Source organism: Papio anubis, chromosome 4 (assembly GCF_008728515.1).
Source record: "Papio anubis isolate 15944 chromosome 4, Panubis1.0, whole genome shotgun sequence".
Classification (NCBI taxonomy): Eukaryota; Metazoa; Chordata; class Mammalia; order Primates; family Cercopithecidae; genus Papio; species Papio anubis.
In genome coordinates, this window is record NC_044979.1 from 8,800,535 (window position 1) to 8,819,533 (window position 18,999).

At 42.7% G+C, this 18,999-nt stretch overlaps 1 protein-coding gene across 2 annotated transcripts in view; it reads right to left on the bottom strand.

The window, feature by feature from the left end:
- GIMAP8 (GTPase, IMAP family member 8) overlaps nucleotides 1-18,999 on the bottom strand; it is a 33,002-nt gene that overhangs the window by 7,173 nt on the left and 6,830 nt on the right. For both annotated transcript variants that reach the window (XM_003896842.5, XM_009204189.4), the window contains exons 2-3: nucleotides 4,271-4,934; nucleotides 955-1,000 (exon numbers count right to left, since the gene is read on the bottom strand). In XM_003896842.5, the coding sequence (XP_003896891.3) occupies nucleotides 955-1,000; nucleotides 4,271-4,906 (682 nt within the window). In that variant the 5' untranslated portion in view covers nucleotides 4,907-4,934. The remainder of the gene's footprint in view (nucleotides 1-954; nucleotides 1,001-4,270; nucleotides 4,935-18,999) is intronic.

An 18,999-nucleotide genomic window follows, 5' to 3' on the forward strand; every position in this document is an offset into this window, starting at 1 on the left:
CTTGCTCTGTTGCCCAGACTGGAGCGCAGTGGCATGATCTCAGCTACTGCAACCTTGTGCTCCCAGATTCAAGTGATTCTCATGTCTCAGCCTCCCGAGTAGCTGAGACGACAGGCATGCACCACCATGCCTGGCTAATTTTTGTATTTTTAGTAGAGACAGAGTTTTGCCATGTTGGCCAAGCTGGTCTAGAACTCCTGGCGTCAAGTGTTCCACCCACTGGGCCTCCCAAAGTGCTGGGATTACAGGCATGAGCCAATGCACCCAGCCTCAGCTGCAATTATTATCAATACTATTAAAATTATGATTTTATTATTTGGGAGATTTTCACGAGGAAAAGGATCTTATCTATCTTATTCGTGACTGGATACTCAGAGCTCTCACAGGGCTGACCCAGAAATAACCCACAAATCCATCAGTAAAGGCATGGTTGCATTGGTTGTGTGTGTCCACGTTGTGAAACGAACTGCATCTACTAAATAGAAAAAGGTAGATCTATACATATTGACTTATGCAGATGTGCAGGATCTATCATTACTGGCAATCGTCACGTGAATACTGCACCCCATCAGAGAATTCTCCAAGTTGGTGTTGTCCATGAAGGAGCGATTTCTGCTTTCCTAAGAGGAGTCAAAACTTGGGTAGGGCCGGATCCAAGGCCAAAAAGAAGAGTCTGAGTTAGGAAAGAAGACACAAGAGGCAAGCCCAGCTCTGTAACCCTTCAGAAAAGTCCAAGGACACCCTCGCTGGGACCAGGAACTTTGCTGGTGCTATACCTACTCACAAGTGTTAGGAGTTTCCTGGGGGACAGGTTGCGGGAACCAACCTCAGCTAGGTCCCCAGGGTGAATTTTTGTTCTGGTTTATATGGATAATGTTTCCGCTTCACTTTGGCTGCAGAATGCATTCAAAAGAATACAAGCGTGAGCTTAATGTTTCTTAAAGATCAACTTACCATGTGGCTTGTCTCCCTCTTGAGATGCAGCTTCATTTACACAATCCTAGAAAATAAAGGAACAAAATAGTGCACACAGATCTAAAACTTCATCTTCCACAAACTTAAAAAAAAAAGGGGGGGGGGCAGAGTGATCTGTTGAGTCAGATGTGGTCAAATCAAGGCCCTGGTCATGGTCTTTGTTGCTCTTTGTGGACCTGTCCACAATGGCATTGGATCCTTAGATCCCCTGAGGCTGCTATGACTGGTTCTCGGAGAAGGTGATGTTTCCAATGTCTCCTTCCCTCACTACTCCCAGTATGGGAAGGAAGCTTCTTCTAACCTGGGGTTAATTGTCCAATATAATTTGGAATCCTGTCCCCACCCCGCCAAGTCTGGCCAATGGAGACAACAGGATAGAGAACCAAACACATAACTGACATCCCCTTCTCCTGCCTGGGGAATCCTTATACTTAGTTCCAAAATATTTATTGTTGTGGAATCAAGAAAGGAGGTGAAAAAACAGTATGCAATCTCGATGAACCTGCTAGTCTTAGAAGCTTCCTAGACTTCGTTTTAACCTTATCTTTGTTAAACCTTCATGCCAGCCAAGGAAACCTTTCCTCTGCTTTCTTGCCTGGCTTTGCCCAATATCATTGATACCCTCAACCATCCCTCTCCCTGCATCCTCTCTATTTAGCTGTCATTATCAGATTTCTTTAACCTTACATAGCCCAGTTCAAATTCTTTAATGTTCTCCAAATGCAAAAGATCGTTACGAGGTAAATGCCCATAATATAAAAATTAATGATCTTTGCATTCCCACTCCACCAGAAAAGTAACAGTTGTTAACTGGTATATATCCTTCTCTCTTTTTCTATGTTCATACAAATACGTACAAGCATACATGAACATATGGAGACTTATTAAGTTATTCGTTCTATAATCTGCTTAACAATGCATTCTGTACATCTGCAAAAGTCAATATAGATAGAACTACATCATTCTTTAAGTAGATAGAATTTATTCCATAGTACGGACATGCATAACTGATGTAACCATCTTTTGATTGATCAATCTTCAGGTTATTTCTGGTTTTACTGTTTCAAATGATGTTGTGCTAACTATTCTTGTACATCTATCTTTATTTATACTAATTTTTTTTTTTTTATTTCCAGGGCATAGAGTCCTCAAACTATGGCTCTGACTCAGTCTCTGGGTTGTTAAAGTTCTTAATGATTCCTTAATTTATTTAATCCTCAGGCATTTTCATAATCATAATAATAACAGCATAATTACTGAACACCTACCAAGTTTCAAGCATTTGTTAACAACTTTGTAAGCATTTCATTTAATTCTCAGAGCAATTCCTGACATACATGTGATTATTATCTCTGCTTTACAGAAGACAAAACTAAGATGCTGTAGTCAACAAAACTACAGTTATGATTTCTTCTGCCCTCATGGAGTTGGTAGGGAGACAACCAGTGAAATCACTTGATATGGTGGTGACATTGCCATGAGGAAAGGAAACTGTGGGGCTCATTCCAAGGCCTGAGAGCCAGGATGGTCAGGGAGGACTCCCTGAGGAAGTGACTTTTAGCTGATGCAGATGGAGAAATAAAAGGAAACCTGGTACAGGGTGGGAGGGGGGAGAGGAAGAGTCAGTGCAGAGAGAATCGCAGGCTTGAGACTCAGGAGTGGATGTGAGTGTAACTCAGGGGAAAACAGGAAGGCCAGCAGGGCCAAGGCATAGACAGCAGAGCACAGGGCAAGGAGTCAAGCCACATTGAGGATTCTGAACTTTACCTTACGATCAGCAGGAAGTCACTGGACTATGTTAAACAAGAGGGTTTCATTGTAGGAAACTTACTACATGCCCATTCTTCTCTCTACTGACATCCCTGTTCCATGCAGCCCTCAAGGAAGAGACAGATTGTCACAGAGGAGGGAGCACTCAGGCTAGGAGATAAGAGAGCAAGTGTCGTCAGCTCTCTTGAGCCTCAGTTTCCTCATGTGTAGAGCATCTCTCCATAGGGTTGTCACGAGGGCTTAATTAATTCACGTCTGTGTCTGGAATTTAATGGGCATTCAGTAAATGATTTCCCTCTTATTTCTATGCTGCTTGGGCTTATTACTCTTCCCTCTGAACAGTCTCTCTCTGACCTGAATGTCCCCTGGGCTCAGCATGTGTCTGCTGTACACCCTCTGGGGCTTCCCCTTGCCGAATCCTCTGTGCTAGCATGCCCCTCACACTCAGCCGGGAGTGCTTTGTTTCTTATGCATCAGCCACTCCAGTTGAAGTGTAAGCACCTCTAAGGCACAAGACTGCATTTTTGTGTCTTCCTTAGTTACAAATACATTTTCCTTTCACGTCAAAAGCTTAAATAAAATCTCACCCTGGCTGTAATGTGTGAGATGGATTGCGGGATAAAGCCCAAGAATACATGAGGAGAAAATAATTACGTTAAAATAGTATAGGCAAGAAATGATGTAGGCTTGGACCAGGTGGTGGGAGTGGGATGGAGAGAAGCAGGTGGATTCTGGGTATACTGATCCCGCAAGACCTGATGATTTCTTGGCTCTCCAAGGAGAGCTACCAGGGTAGCAGAGCTGACATTGGGGTGTGTGAGTACAAAGAGCATGGTGAACATCACAGCCCTTTTCTGAAGTATGAAGGAGAAATCTTATAGATTTAAGAGAGAAAATTAAAAATGTGGACATGTTAAGTGTGAGAAAGTATAAGAGACAAGTGGAGATCTCCAGCAGCAATTGTGTGAAGGAAGAAGAACTCAGAGGACAGATTTGGACTAGAGTTACTACTCATTTGAAAACTGTTAGTAGTAGATGAAGTTCAATGCCATAAAAGTGTGGGATCATCTGAGGAGAGAGTACAAAGAATTGAGGAAGGCCAGAACCAAGCCCTGAGGATGTTCATTTTTAGAGGTCAGAGATAAGAGAAGGACTCAGCGATCTTTGGAATAGCCAGAAAAAGAGGGAAAAACAAACAAACAAACAAACAAGGAGAGGGCAATTATATTGAAGTCAGGGGAAGAGAGAGTCTAACAAATCATTGTGTTGAATAATATGAGGGAACAAGTAAGATAAAGGCTTAAATTTGTCCATTAATTTGCTAACAAAGCCTAAAGTCCTCAGGCTGATACTTAAAGTACCCTACAGTCTGATACCTCTTAATCCTGCAAATTATGTATAAATACCTTATTAAACAAAACCCATGTTCTGTCACACAATGCAATATTTCATTTATTTGTACCCATTTTCATCCCACTAGATTCAGCAACATAGAAATCTTTCAAGATATTAACAAAATTCTTACTTGAAACCTGCTGCCTTCAGTTTTGAAGTTCACACGATAGGGTCCTCCGTTCATATTCACCAAACACTCAACCTTACAAAGGAGATCGGACACCTGGGTGATCCGCTCATCCTTACTATCGGCCTTGTTGTTGAAAATGCAGTATCGGCCCTCACAGTCTTGAACCAACTGCTTGAGAGATTTGTTGTTTTCAATGAAATCTTGCAGCAAGTCATCCCCCAAATCATCCTTCCGGGTGAAGACAATAATGATGTGCCTCCTGGCTTCAGCTCCAAACACTTGTTGGATGCCCGTGACTGTTTCCTCATCCTCCCTTGTGAAATGGCCGATGGCAATTACCAAGAGCAGAGCATGGAGGCTGGGGGCAGAGAGCTCCAAGCAGCGTTGGATGTTGCCTTGCTTGTCTTCAGCACAAGCTATTGAGGAGAAAAGGTCAGGGGTGTCAATGACCACAATCTTCCTTTCTCTCAGGACCTGACTCTCTCTCTGGCACATTTTGGTCACTATCTGATCACTGAACTTGGACTTGAACACATCTTTGCCCAGAATGGCATTTCCTGTGGCACTTTTTCCCGAGCGGCATTTCCCTAGGAGGAGGAGCCGCAATTCAGACATCTGGCAGCTCTGCTCCCACATGCTTTCCTGACACAGGCTCCCGCTGGTTCTGTTGGGACAGAAAGCAACACGTTAATGTTCAACTCCCACACAGAGTGGACAGGAGAACAGCAAGAAAAGACATTCTCTTTTTGACTCAAATTGCCGCCAATGAATTTGAGCTACTGAAGTGCTAGACCCAGACTAGATTAGAACAAGAAACGCTTTCCCAGGATCTTCCTGTTCCATCTCTGAGACAAACCTAGAGACCTCTTTTAGTTCCTTGAATTTTTTTTTACCATTGGGAGCCACAAGGAGCCAGATATGTCAGAAACCATAGTAAATAAGCATGTTTCAAAGTTGAAGGAAATCTCATAATTAATAGTAATGGTCAGATGTTTAAAACATACAGATCTCTGGGACCCAACCTAGACCTATTAAATCAGAATCTCAAAGGATGGAGCTTAGAAATCTGTATTCATCAAATGTCACAGTAATTCTAATGAGTAGCCAAGTTTGGGAAGTGTTGCCCTATAAAATGCAATGAAGTAGAAATGTCTAGAGCATACAAGCAAATATAATGTATGGTATACATGATACTCTGAAAGTACTGTCACAGAAGACAAACTAGAAAACTTCGTCTGTGGGACTCATGATGCACCCAGTGCCAGGTGAAGTTAACAGAGAAGCATGATGTGGTGGGTATGACCATGGTCTTGAACTCTGACCTGGTTCACCTTCTGCTCTGCACCCATTAGCTGATCTGTAGAGGTCACTTAACCATTCTGAGACTCAGTGTCCTAATTCATAAGATAGAAGTGGTATCACCTACTTCAAGGATATTTTTATAAAACTCAAATGAGATGACACATGAGAAAGTACCTTGCAAGTTTCTACATATTACCTAAATGCAAAGTGGTACTATTTCAGTATATAGATAGTGCTGCTTAGATTTAATTTTCTCCCTGCAAAGGCTTCCACCTGCCAGGCAAGTCAAGTCCAAAACCCTTGAGCTAATGTGCCAAGCTCTTTGCGTCTGTTTCTAGCCCACAGATTCAGCTCTACTTGTAGCCACTCTCCTCAACACACTGTATGCTCCAGTCAAGTGAACTATTCATCTGTATTTATTTATTCAGGCCCCACCTTGTTTGACATATGTTTTGAGCTGATTTGCTGTAACTGTTCAATCATCCTGCCTTGCACAATTTCTTCTGGATTGCCCAAGAGTCGCTGACCTGAAATCAAGTGAGGCCTGGAAATGCATGGCAAAACTGCTGCTGCGAGGAAACAACTCCCCTCTACCATAATCACAGGTTTTCCCTTTAGGGCACATCAGCAATTAGCTGTGATTCCCACACAGGGTTACACCAGCGATCCTGTGTTCCTCTCCTTAAAAACTTAGTTTCCAAGACTGCAAACCTGGCCATAATGCCCTCCCCTGTGAGGGTTTACCTATGCAGATCTACAAGAGAGTGACTCTCCCTATGAAACCTTCGTACAGCACCCTCTTGGATGGTCACCCCTCCAGGGTCCATGGTGAAGTCAGAAAGTTCTTCATGTTATTTCACACCCTTGGGCAGTGTCTCTGCCCCTTGATGGGTTCCTTCCTCTTCCCACCAAGCCTGCTCCAGCATCCTTTTTGCACTTGTATGAAAAGACTGAACAACAACAAATAAAACTCAGAGATGCAGCAAGCAGATAAGAAGAATGTGACACACATGAGGACAATGTTGTGGGAGCCCAGGGAGGAGTCAGTCACTGGGGACAGATTGGTACCACTCCATAAAAACTGCTCCAGCAGAGAGCAAAGATCCCTTAGCTGCCAGTTCACAATGTGCTTATACTCATTATCTGATCACTCTGCACCATAACCTCTTCATTCTTTGTATTTTTCTGATTATGAAGTTTGGTGTTTATTCTATAGAATTTGGTATATTCTGAAAATTTTAAAGAAAAAAATCTGGCTCCATCTATGGCTCCATCATACATAAGTAGCATTTGTTAAAATATGCATATAACGTCTTTTCTTTTTTTTTCTGTTTTAGAGACAAGGTCTGTCTCTGTTGCCCAGGCTGTTGTGTAGTGGTGGGATCACAGCTCACTGTATCCTCAACCTTCTGGGTTCAAGTCATCTCCTGCCTCAACCTCCAGATTATCTAGAACTACAGGCACACACCACCATGCCTAACTACTTTTTTAAAATCTTTTGTAGAGATGGGGTCTCCCTATGTTGCCCAGGTGGGTCTCAAACTCCTGACCTCAAGCAATCCCCCAGCTTTGGCCTCACAAAGTGTGTGTTGGGATTACAGACATGAGCCACCATGTCCAGCCCATAATTTCCTCATACACACATATATTTGCATCATCTAGCAATAACTTCTCTCATAAAATATATTTTCATTAAATAAGAATAACATATTCCTTAAAATAAGTTGGAAAATAAACAAAATGATGATTGGAAAGTGATCTGCCATCTGCAAAGAATCATATCAATTTGTAGTGTTTTTATTACATGTAAATGAGCATTTTAGGTTTTTTTCCATTTTATCATACTTATATGTATGTGTCCATCTGAAGCTAATGTAAACTCTGTATGAGGAAAGTTTACCCTAGAAATTACTCCAAATATTGAAAATAACAAGTAGTAGTAAAATAATTTACTTTACCCTGCCTATCACAGCTGCCACCGATACCCATACACACTGCCCAGGGGCCCAGGTTCCAGTCAGCCCAGCCCACTACTGTCACCACCATGGCCCATGCATGCCACTTGGGGCTCTAAGGGCTGGCCCACCACTGCTACTGGCACTGCTAGTGCCACATACATCATCCAGGGGCCCAAGGACTGACCCACCAAATCTGCTGCTGTGGCCAACACACACCACCTGAGAGCCCCAATACTGGCCGACGTGGGTCCTCCACCTGCCACTATCAGTGTTTGTATATGCCACCCAGAGGACTGACTACTGACCCACATAGCCCATAGCCACCAATACTGGTGCCCATGTGCATCATCCAGGGTCCAAGGGTGAGCCCACTTGGTATCTCTGTCCCCAGGAAAACCTTACCACAGCCTTCACTAACAACCACAGGCTAAACCACTGAGGAACTTGCAGACATCACTGACATTGATTACAGTCAGAGAAATCATATGAAGACTACACTCCTGCACCTACCCAAAATCAAAGCCAAAGCACCCTACCCAATCAACACTAGAGATACATGTACAGAAAAAACTCTTTCCCTATGAAAGCCAATGCATAAAATTGAAAGAAGCAACTGTTACACCAGATGCACAGACTGCAAAAACTCAAGAAATATTAAAAAGCAAGGGAACATAGTATCTCCAAAGGAACGCAGTAATTCTCTAGTAACAGATCCCAAAGAAAAGAAAATCTTGGAATGCTTGAAGAGGAATTCAAAATAGTGATCTTAAGGAACATCAACAATATAAAAGAGAACACAGATTGACAATACAAAAAAATCAGAAAAAAAAATTCATGATCTGAATGAGAAATTCAATAAAGAGATAGATACTATTTTTTTAAAAAAGAGAAGAACCAAATGGAAATCCTGGACCTGAATAATTCAATGAACAAAATATATAACCAAGAGCTTCAAAAAGAGACTAGATCAAGCAGAAGAAAGAATTTCTGAACTTTAAGGCAGGTCTTTTAAAATAATTCAGTCTGAAAAAAAAACTCTTTTAAGAATAAAGAAAGCCTATATGACACATGGGACACCATAAAGTAAACAAATACTTGAATTTTGAGAGTTCCAGAAAGAGACAAGATGGGAAAAGTCATAGAAAATCTATGTAATAAATAATAGCTGGAAACTTCCAAAGTATTGTGAGAGATATAGACATTCAGATACAGGAAACTTAAGATTCTCAAATAGTTTCAATCCAAAAACATCTTCTCTGAAGCATATTGTAGTCAAATTGTCAAAAGTCAAAGACAAAGAGAGAATTCTAAAAACAGCAAGAGAAAAGTGTCAAGTCACATTTAAGGGAATCTCCATCAGACTAACACCATGTTTTATTAGCAGAAACCTTGCAGGTCGGGTGAGAATGGGATGATATATTCAAAGTGCTGGAAAAAAATTTTTTTGGCCAAGAATACTATACCCAGCAACACTATCCTTCGGAAATGAGGGAGAAATAAAGCCTTTCCCATACAAGCCAAAACTAAGGTAATCTGTTACCACTGGACCAACCCTATAAGAAATGCTTAATGGAGTCCTACTTCTGAAAGTGAAAGGACAGTATCTACCACCATGAAAATACGCAAAGTGTAAAACTCATTGGTAGAGCAGATATACAAATGAGAACAAGAAAGGGATCAAATGTTATTACTATAGAAAACCACCAAATTTCAAGGATAAACAATAAGAGTAAAATAAAGGAACAATGTGTCAGGCCTCTGAGCCCAAGCTAAGCCATCATATCCCCTGTGACCTGCACATATACATCCAGATGGCCTGAAGTAACTGAAGATCCACAAAAGAAGTGAAAATAGCCTTAACTGATGACATTCCACCATTGTGATTTGTTTCTGCTCCACCATAACTGATCAATGTACTTTATAATCTCCCCCACCCTTAAGAAGTTTCCTTATAGTCTCCCCCACCCTTAAGAAGGTTCTTTGTAATTCTCCCCACCCTTGAGAATGTACATTGTGAGATCCATCCCTGCCTGCAAAACATTGCTCCTAACTCCACTGCCTATCCCAAAACCTATAAGAACTAATGATAATCCCACCACCCTTTGCTGACCCCTTTTTCAGACTCAGTCTGCCTGCACCCAGGTGAAATAAACAGCCTTGTTGCTCACACAAAGCCTGTTGGTGGACTCTCTTCACATGGACGCATGAGACATTTGGTGCTGAAGACCTGGGTCAGAGGGACTCCTTCAGGAGACCAGTCTTCTGTCCTCATCCTCACTCCGTGAAGAGATCCACCTACGACCTCAGGTCCTCAGACCAACCACCCAAGGAACATCTCACCAATTTCAAATCAGGTATGCAGTCTTTTCACTCTCTTCTCCAGCCTCTCTTGCTACCCTTCAATCTCCCTGTCCTTCCAATTCCAGTTCTTTTTCCTCTCTAGTAGAGAGAAAGGAGACACATTTTATCCATGGACCCAAAACTCCGGCGCCAGTCATGGACTCAGGAAGATAGTCTTCCCTCGGTGTTTAATCACTGCGAGGATGCCTGCCTGATTATTCACCCACACTCCATGGGTGTCTGATCACCAAGGGGACACCTGCTTTGGTCATTCAGCCACATTCCCTTAGTGGCAAGTCAATTGCACAGATACCTGCTTTGGCTGCTCCCCACCCCCTTCTCCTCGTCTCTACTTTTCTCTTTAAACTTACCTCCTTCACTATGGGCAATCTTCCACCCTCCGTTCCCTCTTCTTCTCCCTTAGCCTGTGTTCTCAAGAATTTAAAATCTCTTCAAGTCTCGCCTGACCTAAAATCTAAGCATCTCATTTTCTTCTGCAACACTGCTTGACTCCAATACAGACTTGACAATGGTTCTAAATGGCCAAAAAATGGCACTTTTGATTTCTCCATCCTATAAGACCTAGATAATTTTTGTCAAAAAATGGACAAATGGTCTGAGGTGCCTGATGTCCAGGCATTCTTTTACACATTGGTCCCTCCCTAATCTCTGCTCCCAATGTGACTCATCCCAAATCTTTCTTCTTTCTCTCCTGTCTGTTCCTTCAGTCTCCACCCCAGTTCTGAGTCCTTTGAATCCTTCTTTTCTATGGACTCATCTGACCTCTCCCCTTCTCCCCAGGCTGCTCCTTGCCAGGCCGAGCCAAGTCCCAATTCTTCCTCAGCCTCTGCTCCCCCACCGTATAATCCTTCTATCACCTCCCCTCCTCACACCCAGTCTGGCTTACAGTTTCGTTCCGCAGCTAGCCCTCCCCCACCTGCCCAACAATTTACTCTTCAAGAGGTGGCTGGAGCTAAAGGCATAGTCAAAGCTAATGCTCCTTTTTTCTTTATCCAACCTCTCCCAAATCAGTTAGCATTTAGGCTCTTTTTCATCAAATATAAAAACCCAGCCCAGTTCATTGCCCATTTGGCAACAACTCTTAGATGCTTTACTGCCCTATAACCCAGAGGAAGGCCGTCTTATTCTCAATATGCATTTTATTACCCAATCCACTCCTTACATTAGAAAAAGCTCCAAAAATTAGATTCCAGCCCTCAAACCCCACAATAGGACCTAATTAACCTTGCCTTCAAGGTGTATAATAATGGAGTAAAGGCAGCCAAGTAGCAATGTATTTCTGAGTTACAGCTACTTGCCTCCGCTGTAAGACAACCCACAACCACGTCTCTAAAAAACTTCAAAACATCCAAGCCACAGCTCCCAGGGGCTCCTTCAAAACATTCTCATGGACTTTGCTTCACATGCCAAAAGCCTGGTCACTGGGCCTCAGAATGCCCACAGCCTGGGATTCCTCCTAAGCCATCCCTTGTCTGTGCAGGACCCCACTGGAGGTCTGACTGTCCAACTCACATCGCCACTGCTCCTAAACCCCTGGAGCCCAAACCCAGTGTTCCTTGGCTGACTCCTTCCCAAATCTCCTTGGCTTAGTATCTGAAGACTGACACTGCCTGATCACCTTGGAAGCCCCCTGGACCATCACAGATGCCAAGCTTCAGGTAACTCTTAGAGTGGAAGGTAAGTCCATCCCCTTCTTAATCAATACGGGGGCTACCCACTCCACATTACCTCTTTTCAAAGGCCTGTTTCCCTTGCCTCCATAACTGTTGTGGGTGTTGATGGCCAGGCTTCTAAACCTCTTAAAACTCCCAACTCTGGTGCCAACTTGGACAATACTCTTTTAAGCACTCCTTTTTAGTTATCCTCACCTGCCCAGTTCCCTTATTAGGTCGAGGCATTTTAACTAAATTATCTGCTTCCCTGACTATTCCTAGGCTACAGCCACATCTCATTGCCACCCTTTTCCCCAGTTCAAAGCCTCCTTCGCATCTTCCTCTCCTATCCCCACACTATAACCCACAAGTATAGGACACCTCTACTCCCTCCCTGGCAACTGATCACATGCCCATTACTATCTCAGTAAAACTTAATCACCCTTACCTGACTCAATGCCAATATCCCATCCCACAGCAGGCTTTAAAAGGATTAAAGCCTGTTATGACTCACCTGTTACAGCATGGCCTTTTAAAGCCTATAAACTCTTACAATTCCCCCATTTTACCTGTACAAAAACCAGACAAATCTTACAAGTTAGTTCAGGATCTGCGCCTTATCAACCAAATTGTCTTGCCTATCCACCCCAAAGTGCCAAACCCATATACTTTCCTATTCTCAATACCTCCCTCCACAACCCCTCCACGACCCATTATTCTGTTCTGGATCTCAAACATACTTTCTTTACTATTCCTTTGTATCCTTCATCCCAGCCTCTCTTCTCTTTCACTTGGACTGACCCTGACACCCATCAGGCTCAGCAACTTACCTAGGCTGCACTGCAGCAAGGCTTTGTGGATAGCCCCCATTACTTCAGTCAAGCCCAAATTTCTTCCTCTTCTGTTACCTATCTCAGCATAATTCTTCATGAAAACACATGTGCTCTCCCTGCTGATCGTGTCCAGCTAATCTCCCAAACCCCAACCCCTTCTACAAAATAATGACTCCTTTCCTTCCTAGGCATGGTTAGGTACTTCCGCCTTTGGATACCTAGTTTTACCATCCTGACTAAACCATTATGTAAACTCACAAAAGCAAACCTAGCTGACCCCATAAATCCTAAATCCTTTCCCCACTCCCCTTTCCATTCCTTAAAAAACAGCCCTAAAAGCTGCTCCCACACTAACTCTCCCTAACTCATCCCAACTTTTTCATTACACACAGCCAAAGTGCAGGGCTGTGTGGTCAAAATTCTTACACAAGAGTCAGGACCACACCCTGTAGCCTTTCTGTCCAAAAAACTTGACCTTACTGTTTTAGGCTGGCCTCCACCCCCATGACTGTATCTCTCTAATCCACCTGGCATTCACTCGATTTCACCGTATTTCCTCCTTTCCTGTTCCTCACCCTGATCATACTTGGTTTATTGATGGCAGTTCCACCAGGCCTAATTGCCATTCACCAGCAAAGGCAGGCTATGCTGTAGTATCTTGCACACCTATCATTGAGGCTACTGCTCTGCCCCTCAACCCACTACCTCTCAGCAAGCCAAACTCATTGCCTTAACTCAAGCCCTCACTCTTGCAAAAGGACTACACATCAATATTTATACTGACTCTAAATATGCCTTCCATATCCTGCACCACCATGCTGTTATATGGGCAGAAAGAGGTTTCCTCACTACACAAGGGTCCTCCATCATTAATGCCTCTTTAATAAAAACTCTTCTCAAGGCCACTTTACTTCTAAAGGAAGTTGTAGTCATTCACTGCAAGGGCCATCAAAAGGCATTAGATCCCATCACTCAGGGCAATGCTTATGCTGATAAGGTGGCTAAAGAAGCAGCTAATGTTCCATCTTTTATCCCTTATGGCAGTTTTTCTCCTTCTCATGGGTCACTCCCACCTACTCTCCCACTGAAACTTCCACCTATCAATCTCTTCCCACATAAGGCAAATGGTTCTTGGACCAAGGAAAATAATCTACTTCCAGCCTCACAGGCCCATTCTATTCTGTCGTCATTTCAAAACCTCTTCCATGTACATTACAAGCCTGCCTCTTAGAACCTCTTATTTCCTTTCTACCATGGAAATCTATCCTCAAGGAAATCACTTCTCAGTGTTCCATCTGCTATTCTACTACTCCTCAGGGATTGTTCAGGCCCTCTCCCTTCCCTACACATCAAGCTCGGGGATTTGCCCCCACCCAGGACTGGCAAATTGACTTTACTCACATGCTTCAAGTCAGGAAACTAAAATACTAGGTAGACACTTTCACTGGATGGGTAGAGGCCTTTCCCACAGGGTCTGAGAAGGCCCCACGGTCATTTTTTCCCCTCTGTCAGACATAATTCCTTGGTTTGGCCTTCCCACCTCTATACAGTCCGATAACAGACTGGCCTTTATTAGTCAAATCACCCAAGCAGTTTTTCAGGCTCTTGGTATTCAGTGGAATCTTCATACTCCTTACCGTCCTCAATCTTCAGGAAAGGTAGAATGAACTAATGGTCTTTTAAAAACACTCTTCACCAAGCTCAGCCTCATACTTAGAAAGGAGGACTCTGACAAGGATAGAGCCCAAAAACTCACTAACCAAGCAAGTAATTATGCTGAACCCCCTTGGGCACTCTGTAATTGGATGTCCTGAGTCCTCTCAATTCTTAGTCCTTTAATGCCTGTTTTTCTCCTTCTCTTATTTGGACCTTGTGTCTTCCATTTAGTTTCTCGATTCATCCAAAACCATATCCAGGCCATCACCAATCATTCTATATGACAAATGATTCTTCTAACAACCCCACAATATCACCCCTTACCACAAAATCTTCCTTCAGCTTAATCTCTCCCACTCTAGGTTCCTACATCACCCCTAATCCCGCTCGAAGCAGCCCTGAGAAATGTCGCCCATTATCTCTCCATACCACTCCAAAAAATTTTTGCTGCCCCAACACTTCAATACCATTTTATGTTATTTTTCTTATTAATATAAAAAGGCAGGTATGTCAGGCCTCTGAGCCCAAGCTAAGCCATCATATCCCCTGTGACCTGCACGTATACATCCAGATGGCCTGAAGTAACTGAAGATCCACAAAAGAAGTGAAAATAGCCTTAACTGATGACATTTCCCCATTGTGATTTTTTTCTGCCTCACCCTAACTGATCAATGTACTTTGTAATCTCCCCCAACCTTAAGAAGTTTCTTTATAGTTTCCCCCACCCTTAAGAAGGTTCTTTGCAATTCTCCCCACCCTTGAGAATGTACATTGTGAGATCCACGCCTTGGCCATAAAACGTTGCTCCTAACTCCACCACCTATCCCAAAATCTATAAGAACTAATGATAATCCCACCATCGTTTGCTGACTCCTTTTTTGGACTCAGCCCACCTTTACCCGGGTGAAATAAACAGCCTTGTTGCTCACACAAAGCCTGTTCATGGACTGTCTTCACACAGACACATGAGACACAATGGATATATAAAACAATCCAAAAACAACAAAATGACAGGAGTAAGTTCATCTATCAGTAACAACCTTAAATGTAAATGGTTTAAATTCACCAATTTAAAGGTATAGACTGGCTGAATGGAATATAAAACAAGACCTAACTATATGCTGCTTACAAGAAATTCACTTCCTCTGTAAAACACATAGAATGAGAGTGAAGGGATTTAAAAAAAAGATATCCCACCCAAACAGAAACCAAAAACATGCAGGAGTAGCTATACTTAAATCAGACAAAACAGACTTTAAATCAAAAACATAAAGACACAAAGAAGATTATATTATGATAGATCAATTGAGCAAGAGAGTATAATGACTATATTTGTGCACCTAATACAGAAATGTCAAGCAAATATTGTTAGGGCTACAGAGAAAGATAGACCCCAGTACAATAACAGGTAAAGACTTCAATACCCCAGTTTCAACATTGGACAGATAATCTAGATAGGAAATTAACAAAGAAACATAGGACTTAATCTACACTACAGATCATGTGGACTCAACAGATGTTTACAGAACATTTCCTCCAACAGCTACACAACGCACTTTCTTCTTATCAACACATGGAGAATTCTCCAAGCTAGACCATCTGTTATGTCAGCATTATCCTGATATGATTTGAGCATATAATTTATTAGCTCCAATGGTGCTTAAGGTATCAGTAGCCAATATGGGCTATTGTGTGGAGCCTTTGGCAGGCCCTTATAGATAACTCACAGTATAAACCCTAAAGATTTTGGAGCAAGGCCCTGTTATCGTCTATGAATAACTAGTCACCTTTTGGGAAACAACTTTTGGCCTGCCACTGGGCCTTAGTAGACACTGAACACTTAACCATGGGCCACTAAGTTGGCATGCAGCCTGAGTATATAGTAAAGTTGGGTGTGCACGGAAGGACTCCATCATCAGCTGGAAGTGGTATATATGAGACTGGACCTAACTAGGCCCTAAAGGCACAAGTTACATGAAAAAGTAGCCCAACTGCCCATGATCCCTACTCCTGCTATACTGCCTTATCTCTCCCAATCTGCACTCACGACCTCATAGGGGAGTTTCCTACAATGAATTGACAGAGGAAGAGAAAATTCAGAGCTAGTTTACAGATAGTTCTGCACAATATGCAGGCACTACCCAAAGTGGACAGCTTCATCACTATAGCACCAATCTGGGACATTTCTGAAGGACAGTAGTCAAGGAAAATCCTCCCAATGGGCAGAACTTTAAGCAGTGTACCTGGTTGTTCATTCTGTTTGAAAGGAGATATGGCAAGATACAATTATATACCAATTCATGGACTGTGGCCAATGGTTTGGCTGGATGGTCAGGGACCTTGAAGAAACATGATTAGAAAATTGGTAACAAGAAAGTCTGGGGAAGAAGTATGTGGATAGACCTCTTGGAATGAGTGAAAAACATGAAGAAAACATGAAGACATTTACTCCCATATGAATGCTTACCAAAGGGTGATTTCAGCAGAGGAAGATTTTATTAAAATAATCATCAAATTGATAAAATGACCCATTCTGTGGATACCAGTCAGCCTCTTCCCCCAGCCATCCCTGACATCATCCAATATGCTCATAAACAAAGTGGCCATGCTGGCAGAGGTGAAGATTATACATGGGCCCAGCAACATGGTCTTCCATTCACTAAGGCCAATCTGGCTATGGCCACCACTGAGTACCCAATCTACTAGCAGCAGAGGCTAACACCAAGTCCCTGATATGGCACCATTCCCCAGGGTTATCAGCCAGCTATCTATGGCAGATTGATTTCATTGGATCACTTCAAACATGAAAGAGGGAGTGTTTTGTTCTTATCAAAATAGACACTTACTCTGAATATGGATTTGCCTTCCCTGCATACAATGCTTTTGCCAAAACTACCATCCTTGGGCTTACATAAAACTTTACCTATTGTTACAGTTTTCCATACAGGCTTACTTCACAGGAACTCACTCCAAGGAACTCACTTCACAGCAAATAAAGTGAGGCAATGAGCCCATGTTCATGGAATTCACTGGTCTTACCACGTTCCCTGCCATCCTGAAGGAGCTGAATTGATAGAAAAGTGGAATGGCCTTCTGAAGATTCAGTTATAGCACCAGTTACATGACAATACCACCTTGTAGGACTGGGGCAAGGTTCTCCAGGAGGCTCTACATGCTCTGAATCAGCATCCAACGTATGATGCTATTTCTCCCATAGCCAAGATTCATGGGTCCAGGAATCAAGGGGTAGAAACGGGAGTGGTACCACTTGCTATTACTCCTAGTGACCCACTAGTAACATTTTTGCTTCCCATCCTCAAGGCTTTATGCTGGCCTAAAGGTCTTAGTTCTAAAAGAAGAAATGCTTCCACTTGGAGATACCACAATGACTCCATTGAACTGGAAGTTAAGAATGCCACCTGGCCACTTTGGGCTCCTCATGCCTCTAAATCAACAGGCCAAGAAGGGAGTTTTGGTATTGGGGGGGTGATTGATCCTTACTACCAAGGGGAAATTGGACTACTACTCTACAATGGAGGTAAGAAAGAATATGGAATACAAGAAATCCCTTAGAGCATCTCTTAGTATTGCCACATCCTATGATTAAAGTCAATGGAAAATTACAACAACCCAATCCAGGCAGGGCTACTAATAACTCAGATTTTTAAGGAATAAAGGTCTGGGTCAGCCTCCACCTCCCCAGATAAAAAACCACAACCAGCTGAGCTCACTGATGATGGTAAAAGGAAAACAGCATGGGTGGGAAAAGGAGGTAATTATCAAAACCAGTTATGACCACATGACCAGTTACAGGAATGCAGGAATGAGGATTATAATTCTTGTGAGTATTTCCTCCTTATTTTGTAATGAATGTATGTGTGTCAAATATATTTGTTTTCTTCCCTCTCTTATCTCTTTAACATGTAACATAAGACGTATTGATTTTACATTATAATATTTAAGTATGGTTAACTTTACATCATAGTACTTAAGTTATAGGATATCAAAGAGAAGGATAAAAGAACTTTATTTCTTTTTCTGGAGAAGGAATTAGTGCATATCAGTTGTATGCAGGACAGTTGTAGCCTGTTAGATGGATTTATGACCTTGTTATTGTCTTTAATTGGGAGATTAAGTGTAGTTTAAGGAGAAGTGTATGGATTCCAGGTGGATAAGGTAAGGACGTGTGCTGGTTAATTTTATGAGTCAATTCGTCTGGGTTATGGAGCCTAGATAGTTAGTCAAACATTATTCCGAATGTTTCTGTGAGGGTGTTTTGGGATAAGATTTACATTAAAAATCAGTGGACTCTGGGTAAAGCAGATTGCCCTCACTAGTGGGGGTGGGCCTCATCCAATCAGTTGAAGACCTGATTAGAATAAAAGGCTTACCTGCCCCAAGCAAGAAGGAATCATTTAGCAGATGGCCTTTGGACTTCATCTGCCACATTGGCTCTTCCTGGTTCTACAGCAGGCTGCCTTTGGACCTAAACAGCAATTCTTTCCTAAGTCTCCAGCCTACCAGCCTCCCCCATCAGATTTTGGTCTCACCAAGTCTCCACAATCATGTAGGCCAATTCCTCAAATAAATATCTTACACACACACACACACACACACACACACACACCATTCATTCTGTTTCTCTAGAGAACCCTGGCTAACACACATGGGAAAGGTGCTAAAGTGCTCAGTGCCTTACATCTGAGCAAGACAGAAGTGGTGAGGAGTTGAAGGAACCAGGCATGTGGCTCTCTGAGGAAAGAGTGTTGCAGGCAGAGGGAGCAGCAAGTTCAAAGGCCAAGGCCTGTTGGGGAAGGAGCAAGGAAGGCAGTGCAGCTGGAGTGGAGAGTGGCCGAGTGCAGCTCAAAGAACTGCCCATGAGCAAGGTAGAGCCTGTGGGACTTGCTGGGACTTGCGCCTCAGGGTGTCTGCATCTCTTCAGACCTTAATCTCATCAGACCTTCAAG